This window comes from Rhodnius prolixus, unplaced genomic scaffold (assembly GCF_049639745.1).
Source record: "Rhodnius prolixus isolate KJV_2025 unplaced genomic scaffold, Rpr scaffold_5, whole genome shotgun sequence".
NCBI classification, from domain to species: Eukaryota; Metazoa; Arthropoda; class Insecta; order Hemiptera; family Reduviidae; genus Rhodnius; species Rhodnius prolixus.
In genome coordinates this window covers 12,545,052-12,561,105 of record NW_027411624.1, presented here as the reverse complement: position 1 = coordinate 12,561,105, position 16,054 = coordinate 12,545,052, and the positions used below count along the sequence as shown (strand labels likewise).

Below are 16,054 nucleotides of genomic sequence, written 5' to 3'. Positions count from 1 at the left end.
TTTGCATTATTTTAAGTTATTTATAAACATATTTATAACCGTAACGACTTAATCTAACTCATGCATAGTCTATCATCTTAAGGAGGCTATTTTCATAAAATCTAACTTAAATGTGTATACAAATATATCTTTACACTCTAAAAATGACTTAATCCTAAAATGAATTTAAACTTAATGGGGGTTGAAATCCGTACCTTTATAAATTTCTTTCAACTCCGGATTAATAGACTAAATCTAACATTTTTACCTGCATTCTCGCAATAAGTACACGTACTCTGATGAAATCAATCATATTCACGCCAATAAATACTTCTAAGCAAAAGCATGCTCGCAAATAAATACTTTCATACCCTCACGCTATTAAACGTAGACATATTACTCATTCATACAAGGGGAAAATACTCGATATTCCTTTCCCCTTTAAAATTTCTAAACTAAGCTAACCTAATCTCTACTAAAATTTATAATAAAAATTTAAATTTTTAAAGAAATCAAATAGCCTCCTTACACAAGGAGAAACTTCTTGGAGAATTGCACGGTAGTCCTGCGGCAGGTCAGCTCTTTCCCTTTGGATTCGCAGTGCTTGATACCCTTCCAACAGTTCCAAAAGGCGACACGGTCAGCCTTTTTCGGCAGCGAGGGGCACCTCGGCCTCCATTCGACAATGAGGAGGTACCCATGTGTCAACCGTGTATGACCAATGCTTAGTCTTGTTAAAATTACTGATTCAAGCCGCGGGTGATTATCGACTTTAGCATTTTGTACTCAAGGTTTAAATTCTTTAAGTTTCTTAAATAAATTCTGTGGTGGAAAGAAATTTGAGAAAACTAGTTATCGCAAGGATTTTTACGAAAAGAATTTGAGATCATTCTGGCTTCTTTGAATGTTGAGAAATATTCTTTATTACGTAAGCGGGCCTACTACAATAAAACCCCTCTAAACAGGTATTGGTGCTTTAATATCAGGTTGCCTTAGAGAGCATCCAAGGTTTTCCGCCTTAAACGTCTCATGAAAGTTATTATTATTTTTTTTTTTACTAGGCGGCCCTTCCTCGAAAAGTTATGGATTCATCATTGGTTTCCTCGGTTTCAATGATAAAGCACCTGCCATACCCACTTTCATCCCACGCCCTAATAAACCGAGACTCGGGTCCGGAATTGCTTCTTTGTTTAAACTTATCCACAGGTGCCCTATATTATTTGTGGAATTACCCGGCCTACAAAGATCCATTCCGTAACTTAAGGCTCTATCTCGGATATTTCGTAAATTAAGTTTTAAGCTTAAGCTCACAATTAATCTAGTTATAAAACCAACTCATTTTATAGATTTTATTAAATAAATGTTTAAGGTTTCTTTTTAAACACCTTCTTAAAGCATATATTGGAAATATACTTTATGTTTTTCTTTTTTTTAATTAATTAAATTATTTTTTTAAGGAAAAAATATGGAAGAGATATCGTAGTATATTTTGTAATAACTTAACGTCGGAAATTGTAATAATCCTATTATTGCTGTTGGCATTATTTACACTCGTTTACCTGTTGGACATAAGATCAAAGTATTACTCAAATACACATATCTACGATATGTTAGCGTCTGATTTAGATAAATCCAAGAATCTTGAGTACATACATAATTTCTATAAATTTAAAGAAGCGAGAAATAATTACATAACTCGAGGAAGTGAGCTAATTTCTTCTGAATATCTCGAGAAAAAGGTTGTAAGAACTTACAACAGAACTGGGTAAGTTAAAAATAAATATTTTTCTCTTTTCTATCAGCACAAAATTTTCCAGGTTATAACTAGACTGTTATCTAGGTTGTATTCTGTTTCTTTCTATAAACCGATTTCTTGAAAGCCAATTTTTTGTTGAGTGCTAGAACATGAAGAAATGTAAAAAGACGGACGAAGTGGATCATAAAAGCTTAAAAAATTCCTATTGGATCATAAGCCAGGAAAATTTTTGCAAAGTATCTAGTGCTTTGAGTAATCAATCGATAATTCTTGGGTTTGGAGCGATTTGAGGCCCATTAAGTTGCCCATAAGAGGGCATTCTTAAAAGATGGGCCTCCTTCTTCAGTAAGGCCAAGGAGTTCAACAATTGGAGGGTTTACTATATTGATTCTACTGCGGGCTTAGGAAACTTATTAATCCGCTTAGGGTACTTGATAGTAGTGATTGTTGCTAGATTTAAGATGTGCCGACATATTTCCTTCCCTACTATAAGAGAATGGCGAGATCTAAGTTCCTTGATCCAGGCAATGATGAGCTTTAGATTCTAGGGCTGCTTATGCCATTGGTTAGTATTGGTTGGCATAATATTAATTGGCATAGTAATTGGTTGTTATAGTATTGGTTAATATAGTATTGGTTGATGAGGACGTGCGATCTCCTAATGTGGCTGTTTGCCGATGACGTAGTGGTGTTGGCAGAAGCTTGGTTGTATGCCCAACGTAAACTTAAAATATTCAATTCTTAGTGGGAATTTACTGCCCTGCTGTTAATTCAGAAAAGACAAAAGTTGTTATTTTTCATGGGAAAGGCAGAATCCTAAAACAGCGTCAGTTGTATTGTGGAAATGGGTCCAATAGAGGTGACTAATAATTATATTTTTCTGGGCGTCAAATTTAGTTCATCTGGGAAGTTTTTGCATGCATTATCCCATTCTGATACAAAAGCAAACATTGCAACCAACAGGGTCCCTTCTGATTTGTTGCGATCTCGTGCAGATAGTCGGGACTCTATGTTGCCCATGTACAAAGCAATTGTACGAGCAACATTCCTGTATTGTGACAAGCTTTGGGGTTGCCTTTATATTGAAGGGGTTGAAGCAGTTCTTTGTCCGTTAACACACCGCATTATTTGATTCGAATGTGAATGATGAAAAATAATGCTTTTTGGAGTAATGCTTACGTGGAGGGTGATATTACTACAAATGCCTGCTTTTAGACTGCTTAAGATTTGTTCTTTGAATGTGGTTAGAATGGAAGGGAGTCAATGGATTACAACTGGGCCTCACAATTGAGATCGCTATTAATAATGGTTGTTGCTGATAATTTATGCTTCTAACAAGATTCGCCCACAGTTCAGTCTAACCATTCTGACTTGGTGCTGAGAATGAGAAATCACTGAATGTCATTGGATATAAATCGTGTCCTTAATTGTCAGTACAATGCAATAAACAGGACTGTGAGTGTGCTTGGCGAGTCAGTAAGTTTTCTTAGACTTAGAACTAATGTTAAAAGAATAAATAAATAAAATAAAAGTAACGAAAAATAAAATCTGTATATACAATAAATCGGAGTTGTAGTCGGAACCCTGGTGAGAGGTTATAGGTACACAGAGGGCTTAACAGAGATGTACACTTACCTCACGCCAATCAGCTATTTACCGATTCCCAGCTTCTCCGCAAACCCTGATCTTACCTCGGCAACGGCTAACCTCCTTCTGCCTCCGTCTCCCGTCCCACCTCTCACCAAAGTTCCTTCCCTTATTCGCTCACCGACCTCTGTACTCTCCACTCTTCTTTTATTGTTTATTGTTACTATTATGATTATCATTCTTGAGGCATCCCTACTCACCCTACACCATACCAGTACTTTACATAGGAAATAAATTTTGGTTATGATTTTTTTTAATACGACCTGTATTTAATAACTTCTTTACTTGCCCCCTATATGTTTGACATTTCGATCTGAAGTCAGTACCACCGAATTAGAATTCGGCACCATTAGATGCACGTATTTTAGTTCTCAAGATATTTTGCTAATGAATCCCTATTGAAAATACGTCTTGGGCACAAAGTGGAACTTTGTTCTCTGGTAATATTGAACAAAATTTATGTACGTCTATTACCAGCTTGAGCAAAGTATGTTAAAAATGATAATATCGCTGTTCTGTTCGTCGAAGCACGTATTTTTTTTCTATTTCTGACCGGTTTAGTTCAGGGGAGGTTGCTTAGTCAGCTTGATTTAGAGGATTCGACATGAGAATGTGTTAAATTTTATATTTTCAATTTAAAACCGTTTTGCTCATAGAGTGATTACATTCATCGATATTGGTTCCAAATAAATTTATTCTGGGAATAGTGTAGTTTAATCTAAATATAATATTTTATATTATAGAGTTAAAGAAGTGCAAATAATCCTATGGGAAGTTCTTTTCTCACTGCATTCTTGCATATTATTCTAAGTTGGAAATATTTCTGATAGTTTACGTAGTTTAAATGCATTTCAATACTTTTTAGTGATGAAAATGTTTAATAAAATAATGTTTCTGAAATTTCAGTCTCCTCAATTTTATTATGCGAAGCATGTTTTCTAACATGTACACCTTGAAATGGTACGACGGTGCGAATCTAGACCTTTCAGGTAAAAATTGTATGATCTTTTGCCTTTTTTCTTCCAATTAGATTATTGGCAACATCTTGGGTCCTGAGTATGTACTTAACTTACTATATAATTTATGATACATTTAACCTTTTCTCTAAGACATATAAATCCAGTTTAACAAAAAGAGACAGGATTTAATTAAAACTTGTTTCTATTCGCTTTTGAGGAACGCCTGTGGGGTTTCTAAACTTTCTGTATCGATCTCTTCTAATCTTGTTCACAATAAATTGTGCTGCCCCATTCTTTTTCCCCCATATTTTTGTATTACAATAATTTAATGGATTAATTTTTTGTTTGATATTGTAAAATATGGTGTCCATTAGCAAGACTTACTCCTTACTTACAATTTCCAGAATTGTCTGTAAATTTTTTTGTAACTTTTAATCACTTATTACTAAATATGTATTTACAGGAACATTTAGTTTAAAATTTAACATCAACGAAGGGCGTAATTTATCTCTTATGACTAAACTAATGATAGAACAGTAATATTACTAGGACAATTAGGAAAAATTAAATCTAATTTTCTGTTCTTAATATTATTTATACAATTCACCTGTTTCATACCTAAAACATTTGTTAATGAGTCCATTATAATCTGGCTGGAGTAGGAAAGATCGTCATATGATTGTTCACCTTTTCCAAACCGACACCAGTCAGGAAGATTAAGGTCACCCATTATTAATAGAGTCGACTGAACACTGTTCATAATAAACCATTAGTTCTTCTAAAATTTCACACAAATGTAGATACACCGATGAATTACTGTCCGGAGGATTATAAACGTTGCAGAGGAAAAATGGAAGATTTTGACGATATCTGCACAATGAGTTATTCAATGTTTAAATCGTTGTTCATAGGTACAAGAGCTGAGGATATCTTCTTGTGGACAGCAATGAGTACACCACCACCTCTCGTCTTCAGATTAGTAGAGCAGTTTCTGTCATGTCATTACAATGCTTTTTGTATTATAGTTAGAGAAAAGAACATTTCCATTAGGTTATTATTTTGCTGTTTGCCTATTCACTATCAACGAAATTGTAAACAAGGAAATTGCAATATTATGAATAAGATATATCTATTTCCATCACAAAATTACTGAAAGTTATTTTTTTAAATAAAACTTTTATAATAAATGCACTAACGTATACAATAAGTAATGTGAGTGTTTGGGGCATGAGTTGTGTGCAACAAATGATGCTCACAATGAGTCGAATCAGATGGTCTCTAGTGCAAGCTTCCTTCAGCCGTTACAAAAACATAGACGTTAAATACGAGCAAAATTAAATTAAATTAAATGTTGAGAATTACAACAGTTTTTGTAATTACTAGTATTAATTTCTGTTATTAATTCAGATGGTTACAACTTTTTAAGACCTTAAAGGCAAGCTACTATAATTTATATTTTGTTTTAAGAATGAAAATTTATTGAATTTTTTTATTTATAGAATATGAGTCTTCTGATCACTCTGGGAAAGTGAGAGCCAATTCTTTTATTAAAGGATGGACTAGTGATTATTCAACAAAATTAGTTGGTGCTCCTAGGTTGCGTCAGTTACGAGTGTCAGAAAAGTGTACGTTTAAACTTATTCTTTTAGTAAATTAAAACAAAATCGGCGACATCTTCCAAAGCATTGATGTAATAATTAAATTTTCTTTACGCTTTGCTTTTGTACTAAAAATATTGTTGACTTTTATGAAGGCTACGTTTATTGTAATGGTGACAAAGTCGTGGTGATAACAACTCCCCTAGATTTCTCCTAAAATGGAGAACAAAAAAATATATTTGTACAGTGGAGTCTCGGTTATCCGTCATGACTGGGACCGGACACGTGACGGATAGTCGAATAGACGGATAATGGAAAAAAACAGGAAAATTTCCAGATTCTTTTGTTTAACGTGTATAAAACTTTTTTTTAACTGGTATACATATTTTATACGTTTTTACGCTTAAGTCTTAAAGGTCAGGTATCTTTCATTATTCAATTCATTCTATTGTGTATTAAAATTAATAAATACAATGTCTGCGACATCTAATCGGTTTTGTGGGCTCTTTTTTTAAGGCTAAAGGACTCTTTAAAATTTCTGTAGACATAAAAAAAAATTTAAAAAGTTTTCTTTTAAAAATTATTTTATTTTTTTTTTAATTTTTAAATACTGAGGACAGTGACGGTTAATTGGAATAGACGGATAAAAGGGTGACGGATAACCGAGTCTCCTCTGTATTAGTTTGCGAAACCTAAGTTTGCTTTAATGTCTTGTATATGGTGAATCGAGAGAAATATAGCTAAGTTAAATGTTACGTACTTCGTATTTCACAATATTGCTCATGTTCTTCTATATCAAAGTAGTAAAGACCTGCAAGTACTAAAATGAGTATGTGTTCAGGGGGCATGTTTTTCTAAGATTTTATAAAGACCCTTCTACTTGGGGTTATAGTCTTATGAAGCAGCCTGGGAATGTTTGGCTATCTCGGATTGTACCGGAATTGGCTGATCGCTTGCAATCGTCAACCAATAGGCGATATTGCTGGGTACGGAAACTCCAAAGGAAGTCACCTGCCGTTACTCATCTTCCAGAACTGCCAGTTTTTTTTTCTTTTATTATTTTACTCTTTTAGAAGCAACATGAATGAATTAATCATGTGATATTGTCATATTAATTTTTAGCCTTGTTTGTAAAAACATTTTGAAAATACATGAAATTATATAATTAATTTAATGTGATGATAATAAACATTACAGGGAGCTGTGCAGTTCCATCTTTGTTCAAGCCCTGGTATGGTTACCGAGTGGGACATCTAAACATATTCAACGAAGAGAAAAAACAATTTCACTCTGAATGGCAAGCTTTGCCAAGATTTCATAAAGACCCTCCTGTTTGGGCATACGAATCTTACAATGCATCAGAATCACTAGGAATGTTTGGATATTCTGGATTGTTTTACAGAAGTGGTGGATATGGTGAAGTGTTGCATACAACTAAGGGCAATTCAGACAGAAAACTCGTAAAATTATTAATGAATGATTGGATTGACAATTACACACGGGCAGTATTTTTAGAAGCCAATTTATACAATGTAAACAGCAATTTATTGTCTGTAGTAACTATTATTACTGAATATCTACCGAGCGGAGTATACTTGACCAAGGCTAACGTGAGTAAACCGTTTAATATAAAACCAAAAAACTCGCTCTCTGTTATAAATGCTGCTTATCTCTAGTTTAAAAAGGTACTTGAAATTCTTTACTTCATAGTAGGTCTTGGTACCTCATTCCCCAGAACTCTAAAAGTTATCTTGATTCTTAGGACTAGTTAAAACTCAAAGTCAATTCAACAAATCAGTGTACAATGTGAAGTTGATTAGTTTTATCGTCAGAAACAATTATAGTTTTAGTGAAATTTTATTCGATATAAATATATAAATGTTCTAGGAGGGGAGGGATTAGCTATGTGGTTAGCGTACTCGATTCCCACGCGGAGGTCCCGGGTTCGAATCCAGCTGCTAACCCTTAGATTTTCTCTTCCTAGGAGCTTCTTACCGCTCACTGTCCGGTGATGGACAGTGTTGTCTGTAACGAGAGAACACTGTCCGGAGACCGGCAGTGCACTGAAAAAAGCTCCGAGCGCTAATAACCTCAGCTGTTGATGCGCAAAAAAAAAAATGTTCTAGTGTTGTAGTAAAACAACTTTTTTAAAAATAATTAAGCTTTTTTTTATAATTTTTAAATAACGGATTTTTCAGGTTGAGGCTACATATTTAATTTTCCATGGCCACGATTACAACAAAATAATCGCCACAATTTTAATCATGACATTAATCCCGATTATTCTTATAATAATTGTGATCAAATCAATAATACTCATATCCTTATTTGGTAGTAGTAGTTTCTTCAGCAATTGGTGGACAATTTGTGATGCCTTGCTCATAGTCACAGGAGTTTTTATGTTTGTTGGATACCTACGTACGCTTATTTACTTTTATCTCTATAAAGAGCTACTTGAGAAAGATAAATCAATAACATTCACGAGCTTTTACGTTCCGTTTTACTGGTTATATGAAACATACATTTTAGGGGGTATATTTGCCTTTTTGGTAGCAGTGAGGTGTTTAAACTTTATGCACATTAAAATGATGTATTCAATATTAGGCAAAGCAGTTCGTCTTGGCGCAAACTTCCTTATAACGTTGGTTTTATTATTTTTATTATTTGAATTACTATTCCATTTATTAGCAGTAGTTTGGAATTATCTACTATTTTATAAATATATATTTCCTGCTTATAAAAACTATTATGCATTTAAAGACAAAAATAATTTTCACCATCGAGAATACTTTCCGCTTATTTTGTCATATTTATCTGTGCCATTGTCTATTTTTGGGGCTGCCATTTTCATACGAATGTATAAAAAAAGTGTGAAAATATTTCAAGATGAACGAATATCCAAAAAGCGTAGAATGCGACGAATAACCCTAAAAGTACTTACAAGTGAACCTTACTACCGTCGAAAAAATTTTAGAATGTAAAGTAAGAGAAAAAGAACATGATGTGCATAAATAAAATTGAAGCAGATAGAAAAAATGGGCCTCTTGCTGAAGGCGTTTGAGAGACATTGATGAAATTATTGAATTGAATTATTGAATAGTTTCTATACAGAAATTGAAGTTACATTTATGTCATAATAGTTAAGGAAATACAATATATGTTTTACTGAACTTTTTGTTTAATTAAATAGATTAAATTTTCATTATTGCTTATAAATGCATTATCTTAAATAAAGAAATAAGGTTTGCGTTCGCAATTTATTGATGAACATCAGTAGCTATTTTAATTTGTGCATTTATTTAAGCTTATCTCCTGAATGAGCTGTTTTGCTATCAAAATCACTACAAAATTATTGTTTTTTAAGTTTTGAATTTTTTTATTTTCAAATTTTTCATCTCAAGCAGTTGATGCTTTAGAATTCATCTTTATTAAAATTTATTCTTATTAAACATTTCACTAACGGGTGCTAATTGAGACCCAGTGCATACATCATAATATTGCTAAGATAGCGACCATATTTAAACGTCTTGGAGTGATTCTAAAATTAGATGTTATTTTACAGAAATTATCTTAGAATGAACAATATTAGATGCTAGTATTAGCTAAACAGTATTTCTATTTTACCTTACTTCACTATTTCGTATTGCCATTCAAATGGACTCAACATTTCTGAATTACTGCCATTTAAAATAGATTTTAAAGTTTATGTAACTGCAGTACTTAAGTTTGAGAAGCTATTAAAAGTTAAATTAGTTTTAAATCAACATCTCAATGTGTACCAAGGCACAACAAATGGTTCTTGATAAAGTAATACTTTTCACAAGCACAGTTGGTATATTAATTTTTAAAACTTGGTCCATAGTGGTAAAAAACAAAATTATAAAAAAGGAATCACTGATGGAATGGCAGAAGTGCTGTATTAGAAAAGAAAGGAAGTCAGGAAGGAAAGAAAGTAAAGAAAAGGGAGCAAGGGAGAAAGTTTGTTCTAATTAATTTTGGGTATTAAAAGTATTGATCGAATTGAATTATACATAATATGACGAACTAATATTTATGTCTTAAATTCAGAAGATAAGGCGATTGCCTTAAGATAAAACTTTAAGAAGCCGATCGCACAACTGATGGTTGATAAACTTACATCTCGGAATTCTGTTTGAAATTGCTCAACTCAAATGTAGATGTGTGTATGTTGCACATTATTATACAGAATAATAACTGAAACTTCGTCTAGGGGAGTGATAGTTACATTATAAAAGAACTCTAGAACACAAGATATATAGTTATTAGTTTGAAGGGAATAAAGTGTTGGGGTTTCAAATAATAGTTTTATATTATACAATGCAGTGGGATACAAAGTTAAAAATTAATCTTTAGGACCTTTTTAGAAAAAGTCACTATTCAGTAAAATGTCTTTTCTGGTCGTTTTTAAAAATAATTATTTACGAATTACATATTGAATGCCTACTAAATTTCAAATGTAATGAAGTACATCACACCACAATGGCGTTTTTTTTTTTAAAAAAAAAAAGGGGCTGCCCCCACCCTTGCCGCAGAAGAGAGGGGAGTGATTTTCCTGGATCGTCCTAGTGCCGGACTAGTTCCATGCTGTCGCATGTCAAGTTGGAATGGCCACTTTTTATTTTTTGAGTTTTTTTAAAATTTCTTTTTACCAATCGTTTGTACCGTCCTTTCCCAAAATTTCAGCCATTTAGCTCAAAAATTGAAAAAGTTATTAACGATTTAAAGTGGCCATACCAACTTGACGGAAGTTGGACATGCGATTTCGCTTGTCTTTGAGATTTTTCAAAATTTTTTTTTGCCATTCTCTTTGGCCTCGTTTGTGCCGGCGATTCACCAAGTTTCATCGTTTGTGCCGCAATATTAAAGAAGTTATTAAAGAAAAACTGTTACTGACATACTGACGCCAGCAGTGCATCTCTACGTCAACTAAAGTAACTAACTGCCAGCATACACCAGCGGTTGATGGGTTGATAATTTATCTATAAATACATATCTATTACAGCAAATAATAGTATTTTTCTTTTACCTACAACTTTACAAATAACTATTTTAGTAATATAAAAAGTTTTTTTCGTTTTTACCGCCATACCAAGCGAGATATTAGCGTGTCAATAAATTGATATAACTTTTCATATTTTGAATTTTTTCAAAATTTCTTTTTGCCAATCTCTTTGGCCTCGTTTCTGCTAGCGATTCGTCGAGTTTCATCGTTTGTGCCGCATTATTACGCGAGATATTCGCATGTCAAGTTGGTATGGCCACTTTTTATTTTTGAGTTTTTTCAAAATTTCTTTTTACTATTCGTTTGGGCTTCGTTTGTGCCGGCGATTCACAAAGTTTCATCGTTTGTGCCGCAATATTAAAGAAGCTATTAAATAAAAGTTTTGCCCATATAAGAATTTAAAACCGTCGACTAGCGCGCACTGCTACGGCAAGTAAACTAACTGCTACCGTATATGAGAAGATGATTGTTTTATATTTAGTCTCCAATACTGCAAATATTTTTATTTCTTTCCCCCTTCAACTTTGGAAATAACTATTTTTTATTTTTCAAAAGTTTTTTCGTTTTGTGCCGCTATACTAAGCGAAATATTCGCGTGCCACGTTGGTCTTGCGACTTTTTAATTTTTGATTTTTTTTGCTTTTTATTATTTGTTTTTGTCGGCTATTTGCCAAATTTACGCTTTGCTGTTGAAAAGTTAATTTAAAATATGTACTTTAAAAAATAATTTCTTTTACCATCAATTTCTATGTTTCCATTGCATGATGAAAGTAACTGTATTCCTAACATGATGTGGTCTTTATTTTCATTCATTGTTACTTCTTTATCTTTAGAATGCATTCTTGGTTTCCGTAAGAGAAAGTTTTTCTTATGCTCTTTATTCTGAGTAATCACATACAGATGCAATGAAAATGGTGGAATACTTACTTAGTTACTGCAGGTTACAGTTGAATTTTGAATTAAGAAGTTAAAACCAAATTTGAATATTGTGTTGGTCTTACAGAAGTATTCGAGAGCACAAATTACAATAAATTAGTAAGCAATTATTATTCATTCTTAAATTAAAATTGAATGCACTCCCTTTAATTACTTGTACTAATATAATTTACTAAAAATATGCGTATCTTTACCTATTTTATATTACGTGTATAAAACATTATTTCTGGGAAGAACACTTACATTAATATTGAAGAAAACTATCTTATTTAATATTAACCCAGATTAATTATTACATATTTTTAATGATGGTCTACTACCTAATAAAATAAAGTAAAAAAAAAAATTCGTCGGAGAATGAACTTCAACCGATAATTTATTACAAAATAAATAATACAAAAACAAAGATTTTTTTCTTTCTCCCGAATGTTGACGAATGGAAGACAATTTTTATTAAGTAACATCATTTTATACATATTCTTACTAATGTTTTACAAACATTTTGAAAACCAAAAACAATAACAATATCAACTTTTTTAAGAATCTGAGGAAAGAAATAATATTCGTGTGATAAGGTCTTTAAAATAGAAGTGCGACATGTTTTCACATAGGGATTACCAGTTTCTTTAATAATTATGACCTTTATTTAATAACAACATCTCACCAATGTTACCCATCTCCTCTATTGGCCTAATTCTCAAAATTATACATAAGATGGAAGGAAGAAATCCACTATTTATCACAAAATAATAACAAAAGAAAACAGTAAGTAGGTATTTATTTTAAAAAAAGAAATCAAGAAGACTAAAAATTAACAAATTAACACCATCAATTAAAAAAAAACACTTGGAGAAATGAAATTTAACAATAACAGAGACAAAAAAATAATAAGACAGCAAAAGAAGTTCTATATATATTATATATAATTTACATGATGTGTTTTTACTTGGCTAAGATTTTTTATTTCCCAGCTCATTTTTTATTATAATTGTGATTAAATTGTATATAAAACCATTATTTGAGTAATTTTTATGGGAAAAAAATTTATGTCTTATGTACTTAAAAAAGAAAGAGATGTTATTAGTATATATAAATAAAAAATACGAAAATGAGTTGTATATAGTATATATATATATATAAAACTAATGTACTGTTGGAGTGCTCTATGTATCTATGTAAAAAAATAAATTATTCTACGAGAACCAAAAAAAAAAATTTGAAAAATGTTCGTAGAGAAGGCATTGTGCATAATGTAATTTTTAAATAAATAAAGAAAAAAGTTTAAATTCCTGAACTTTTTTATCATTTGACCTAATTACTCTATTCCAAAAGATAAGAATAAGCGTTTCCAGAAATAGAAATAGGCTAGGATAAGTTATTACGTTACTCCCATTCCTTCGTCAATCGTTAGATATTCAATATTATTATTATTATTTCTTTTATTCTGTTTAAAGCGTAAAACCATGTACAAAAGAGGTTTGGATAACAAAAATTAAGCTATATGTTCAAAATAATGGTAACCATTGAAAAGGTTTACAACTAGTAATAACCAAAACAAATGTAAAAAATTTAAATAAAATTTAACTCATTAAAACCCCTCTTTCACTACGAAGAGTTTTTCTGAATAAAAGAAATGTCATTTTGAACTAAACTGATTTGGCTATTACTTGAAATTTCTAAAAATTAAAATCTATGGTATTTTCTAATTAAAAAAGAGGTGCCAAAAGTAACTGCCTATGCTATCTAGCGGTGACTGCTGTACTGGTTAGTACCTTTAGTTTTAGCAATCGGCGCTAGATAGCGCAGCGTTCGCATTTGTAAACTGAATTTTCATTTATTTATACATATAACTATTTTTGTGTACATTATAAACAAGCATGATACACACTTCATTTTATATCAAAATAATTATTTCTCAGTACAAATGAAATAAGTATGATCCTGTGTTTTTTACTCAAATTTGCACGCGCCCCCCCCTTTGTATAAAATACAATTTCAACTTTATAATTTAAAAAAAAAAATACAAATACACTAGACTTTCAGAAAGGTTTATAAGTACTAAGTTCCATTAATTTTTATTTCATTATTTTTGCAAAATGAAGTTGAATAAGTGATTCAAATAATATAACATGTGAAATCTTGAAATGAAAACTTTATAATGGTAAAAACATGCAAAAAGGTTGCATATTCATGTTTGTGAGTTTGGACATTTACAACTTCTTAAGATAAAGGACTTAAATATTAAATATAATCTCAAAAACAATAACACACTAAAAGCATTGAACATCTTCTTTATTTGGCTGATATAGAAGAATCCTGGAAGTGCGATTAAATATTGTTGCTATACACCAATGACTTGTTAATTTTTGGAGATTCAAACTCTGTTCTGAAAAAAAATTCTTGGAGTCTATGCGGGGCAAAATTCGCTGATTGTTAACATAAAGAAAACGAAAAGAATTAAATTTTAGAAGGGTATACCCAAAAAAGAAAGTCAAATTTTTTGTCAATGAAGATGTAGAAAAAGTGAACTTTTTTAATTATCAGGGTGTAGCCTTTTCTAAATCGGGACTTTTTTTTTTACAGGCGGTTAGACAAGCAATCTCCAAGGCAAATGTTGCTACGGGAATCGTGCTGGATATATGTGTGAAATCTAAACTGAGATCATGGAGCTCTAAAATGAGACTTAGTGAATCAATCATACTTAGTACCTTGATGCATGGAGTATAGGTATGGGGTTTACGTCATGTTGAAGTGCTTGAGAGAGCTTATCGTAGTTTTTACAAACGCCATTTACATTTCGCCAAATGTACTCCTAATTTCGTAAGGCGGGGTTGCTTCATGTTAGCTAGTTTATTCTAAAACTAATTTTTGAATTATTTAGTAAAGCTTACCAAAATAAATAACGAAATGTATTCCAAGATGTTAGATGTCGTTAGGACAGACGCTCCCTCGAAGTATAGTTAGGTCACTCGAGTTGCAACTTTACTCAGAGTTATTGATCAAGAACATCTGTTATAGATAGCAGATCATCAAATTTAAAAACCAAAAATACCTATAACACTGGAAATTTTCAAAGAACACTTAAAAAATAAAGACAAAGTTTACAGAGTTCCAATTTTAGCGTATACTATAAAATAACCCATAACAAGGCAGAAGAAACTCACAATTATTTACTTCAAAATCTCCCTACTCAGCTCAGAACCTGAGGCAAATATTACTTATTCTAAGTGTACTTCAGAACCATTCCAAATAGACCCACAAAAAAATTGTACTGTTTGTAATAAAAAAATGATTTGCTCCATGTACTGTACATATGTTCAATTTATGCCTGTATAAAATGTTGCTACATGTCCAATACAGCTTTTAGTTTCCCAGATTGACCTAAATCACTTCTGAATCGAACAATGAAAACTTTTACACAACTTAGCTTTCAGTATACTCAAATTACGCTCAATTTGTCTGAAAAAACTTTAAGAGATTAAGCTGTTTTTAGTACTTCTTGAATTACAATTGAATTGTATTGATATAACACTGTAAATTACTTTTAGGTAGTGTGTATCATGCTTGTTTATAATGTACACAAAAATAGTTATATGTATAAATAAATGAAAATTCAGTTTACAAATGCGAACGCTGCGCTATCTAGCGCCGATTGCTAAAACTAAAAGTACTAATAGGTACTCTTAGTTCTAGCAGTTACCGCTAGATAGCATAGGCAGTTACTTTTGGCACCTCTTTTTTAATTAGAAAATACCGAAGATTTTAATTTTTAGAAATTTCAAGTAATAGCCAAATCAGTTTAGTTCAAAATGACATTTCTTTTATTCAGAAAAACTCTTCATAGTGAATGAGGGGGTTTTAATGAGTTAAATTTTATTTAAATTTTTTACATTTGTTTTGGTTATTACTAGATGTAAACCTTTTCAATGGTTACCATTATTTTGAACACATAGCTTAATTTTTGTTATCCAAACCTCTTTTGTACATGGTTTTACGCTTTAAACAGAATAAAAGAAATAATAATAATAATATTGAATATCTAACGATTGACGAAGGAATGGGAGTGACGTAATAACTTATCCTAGCCTATTTCTATTTCTGGAAACGCTTATTCTTATCTTTTGGAATAGAGTAATTAGGTCAAATGATAAAAAAG

At 31.6% G+C, this 16,054-nt stretch overlaps 1 protein-coding gene across 6 annotated transcripts in view; it reads left to right on the top strand.

Moving 5' to 3' along the window:
- LOC141457978 (uncharacterized) overlaps positions 1-9,109 on the top strand; it is a 76,737-nt gene extending 67,628 nt beyond the window's left edge. For 4 of the 6 annotated variants that reach the window (XM_074135404.1, XM_074135403.1, XM_074135401.1 and 1 more), the window contains 5 exons: positions 1,437-1,744; positions 4,289-4,371; positions 5,841-5,966; positions 7,137-7,549; positions 8,138-9,109. In XM_074135404.1, coding sequence (XP_073991505.1) covers positions 1,437-1,744; positions 4,289-4,371; positions 5,841-5,966; positions 7,137-7,549; positions 8,138-8,920 — 1,713 coding nt within the window. In that variant the 3' untranslated portion in view covers positions 8,921-9,109. The other 2 variants (XM_074135405.1, XR_012460691.1) reach the window with 2 other exon arrangements.
- The last annotated feature ends 6,945 nt before the right edge of the window (positions 9,110-16,054 follow it).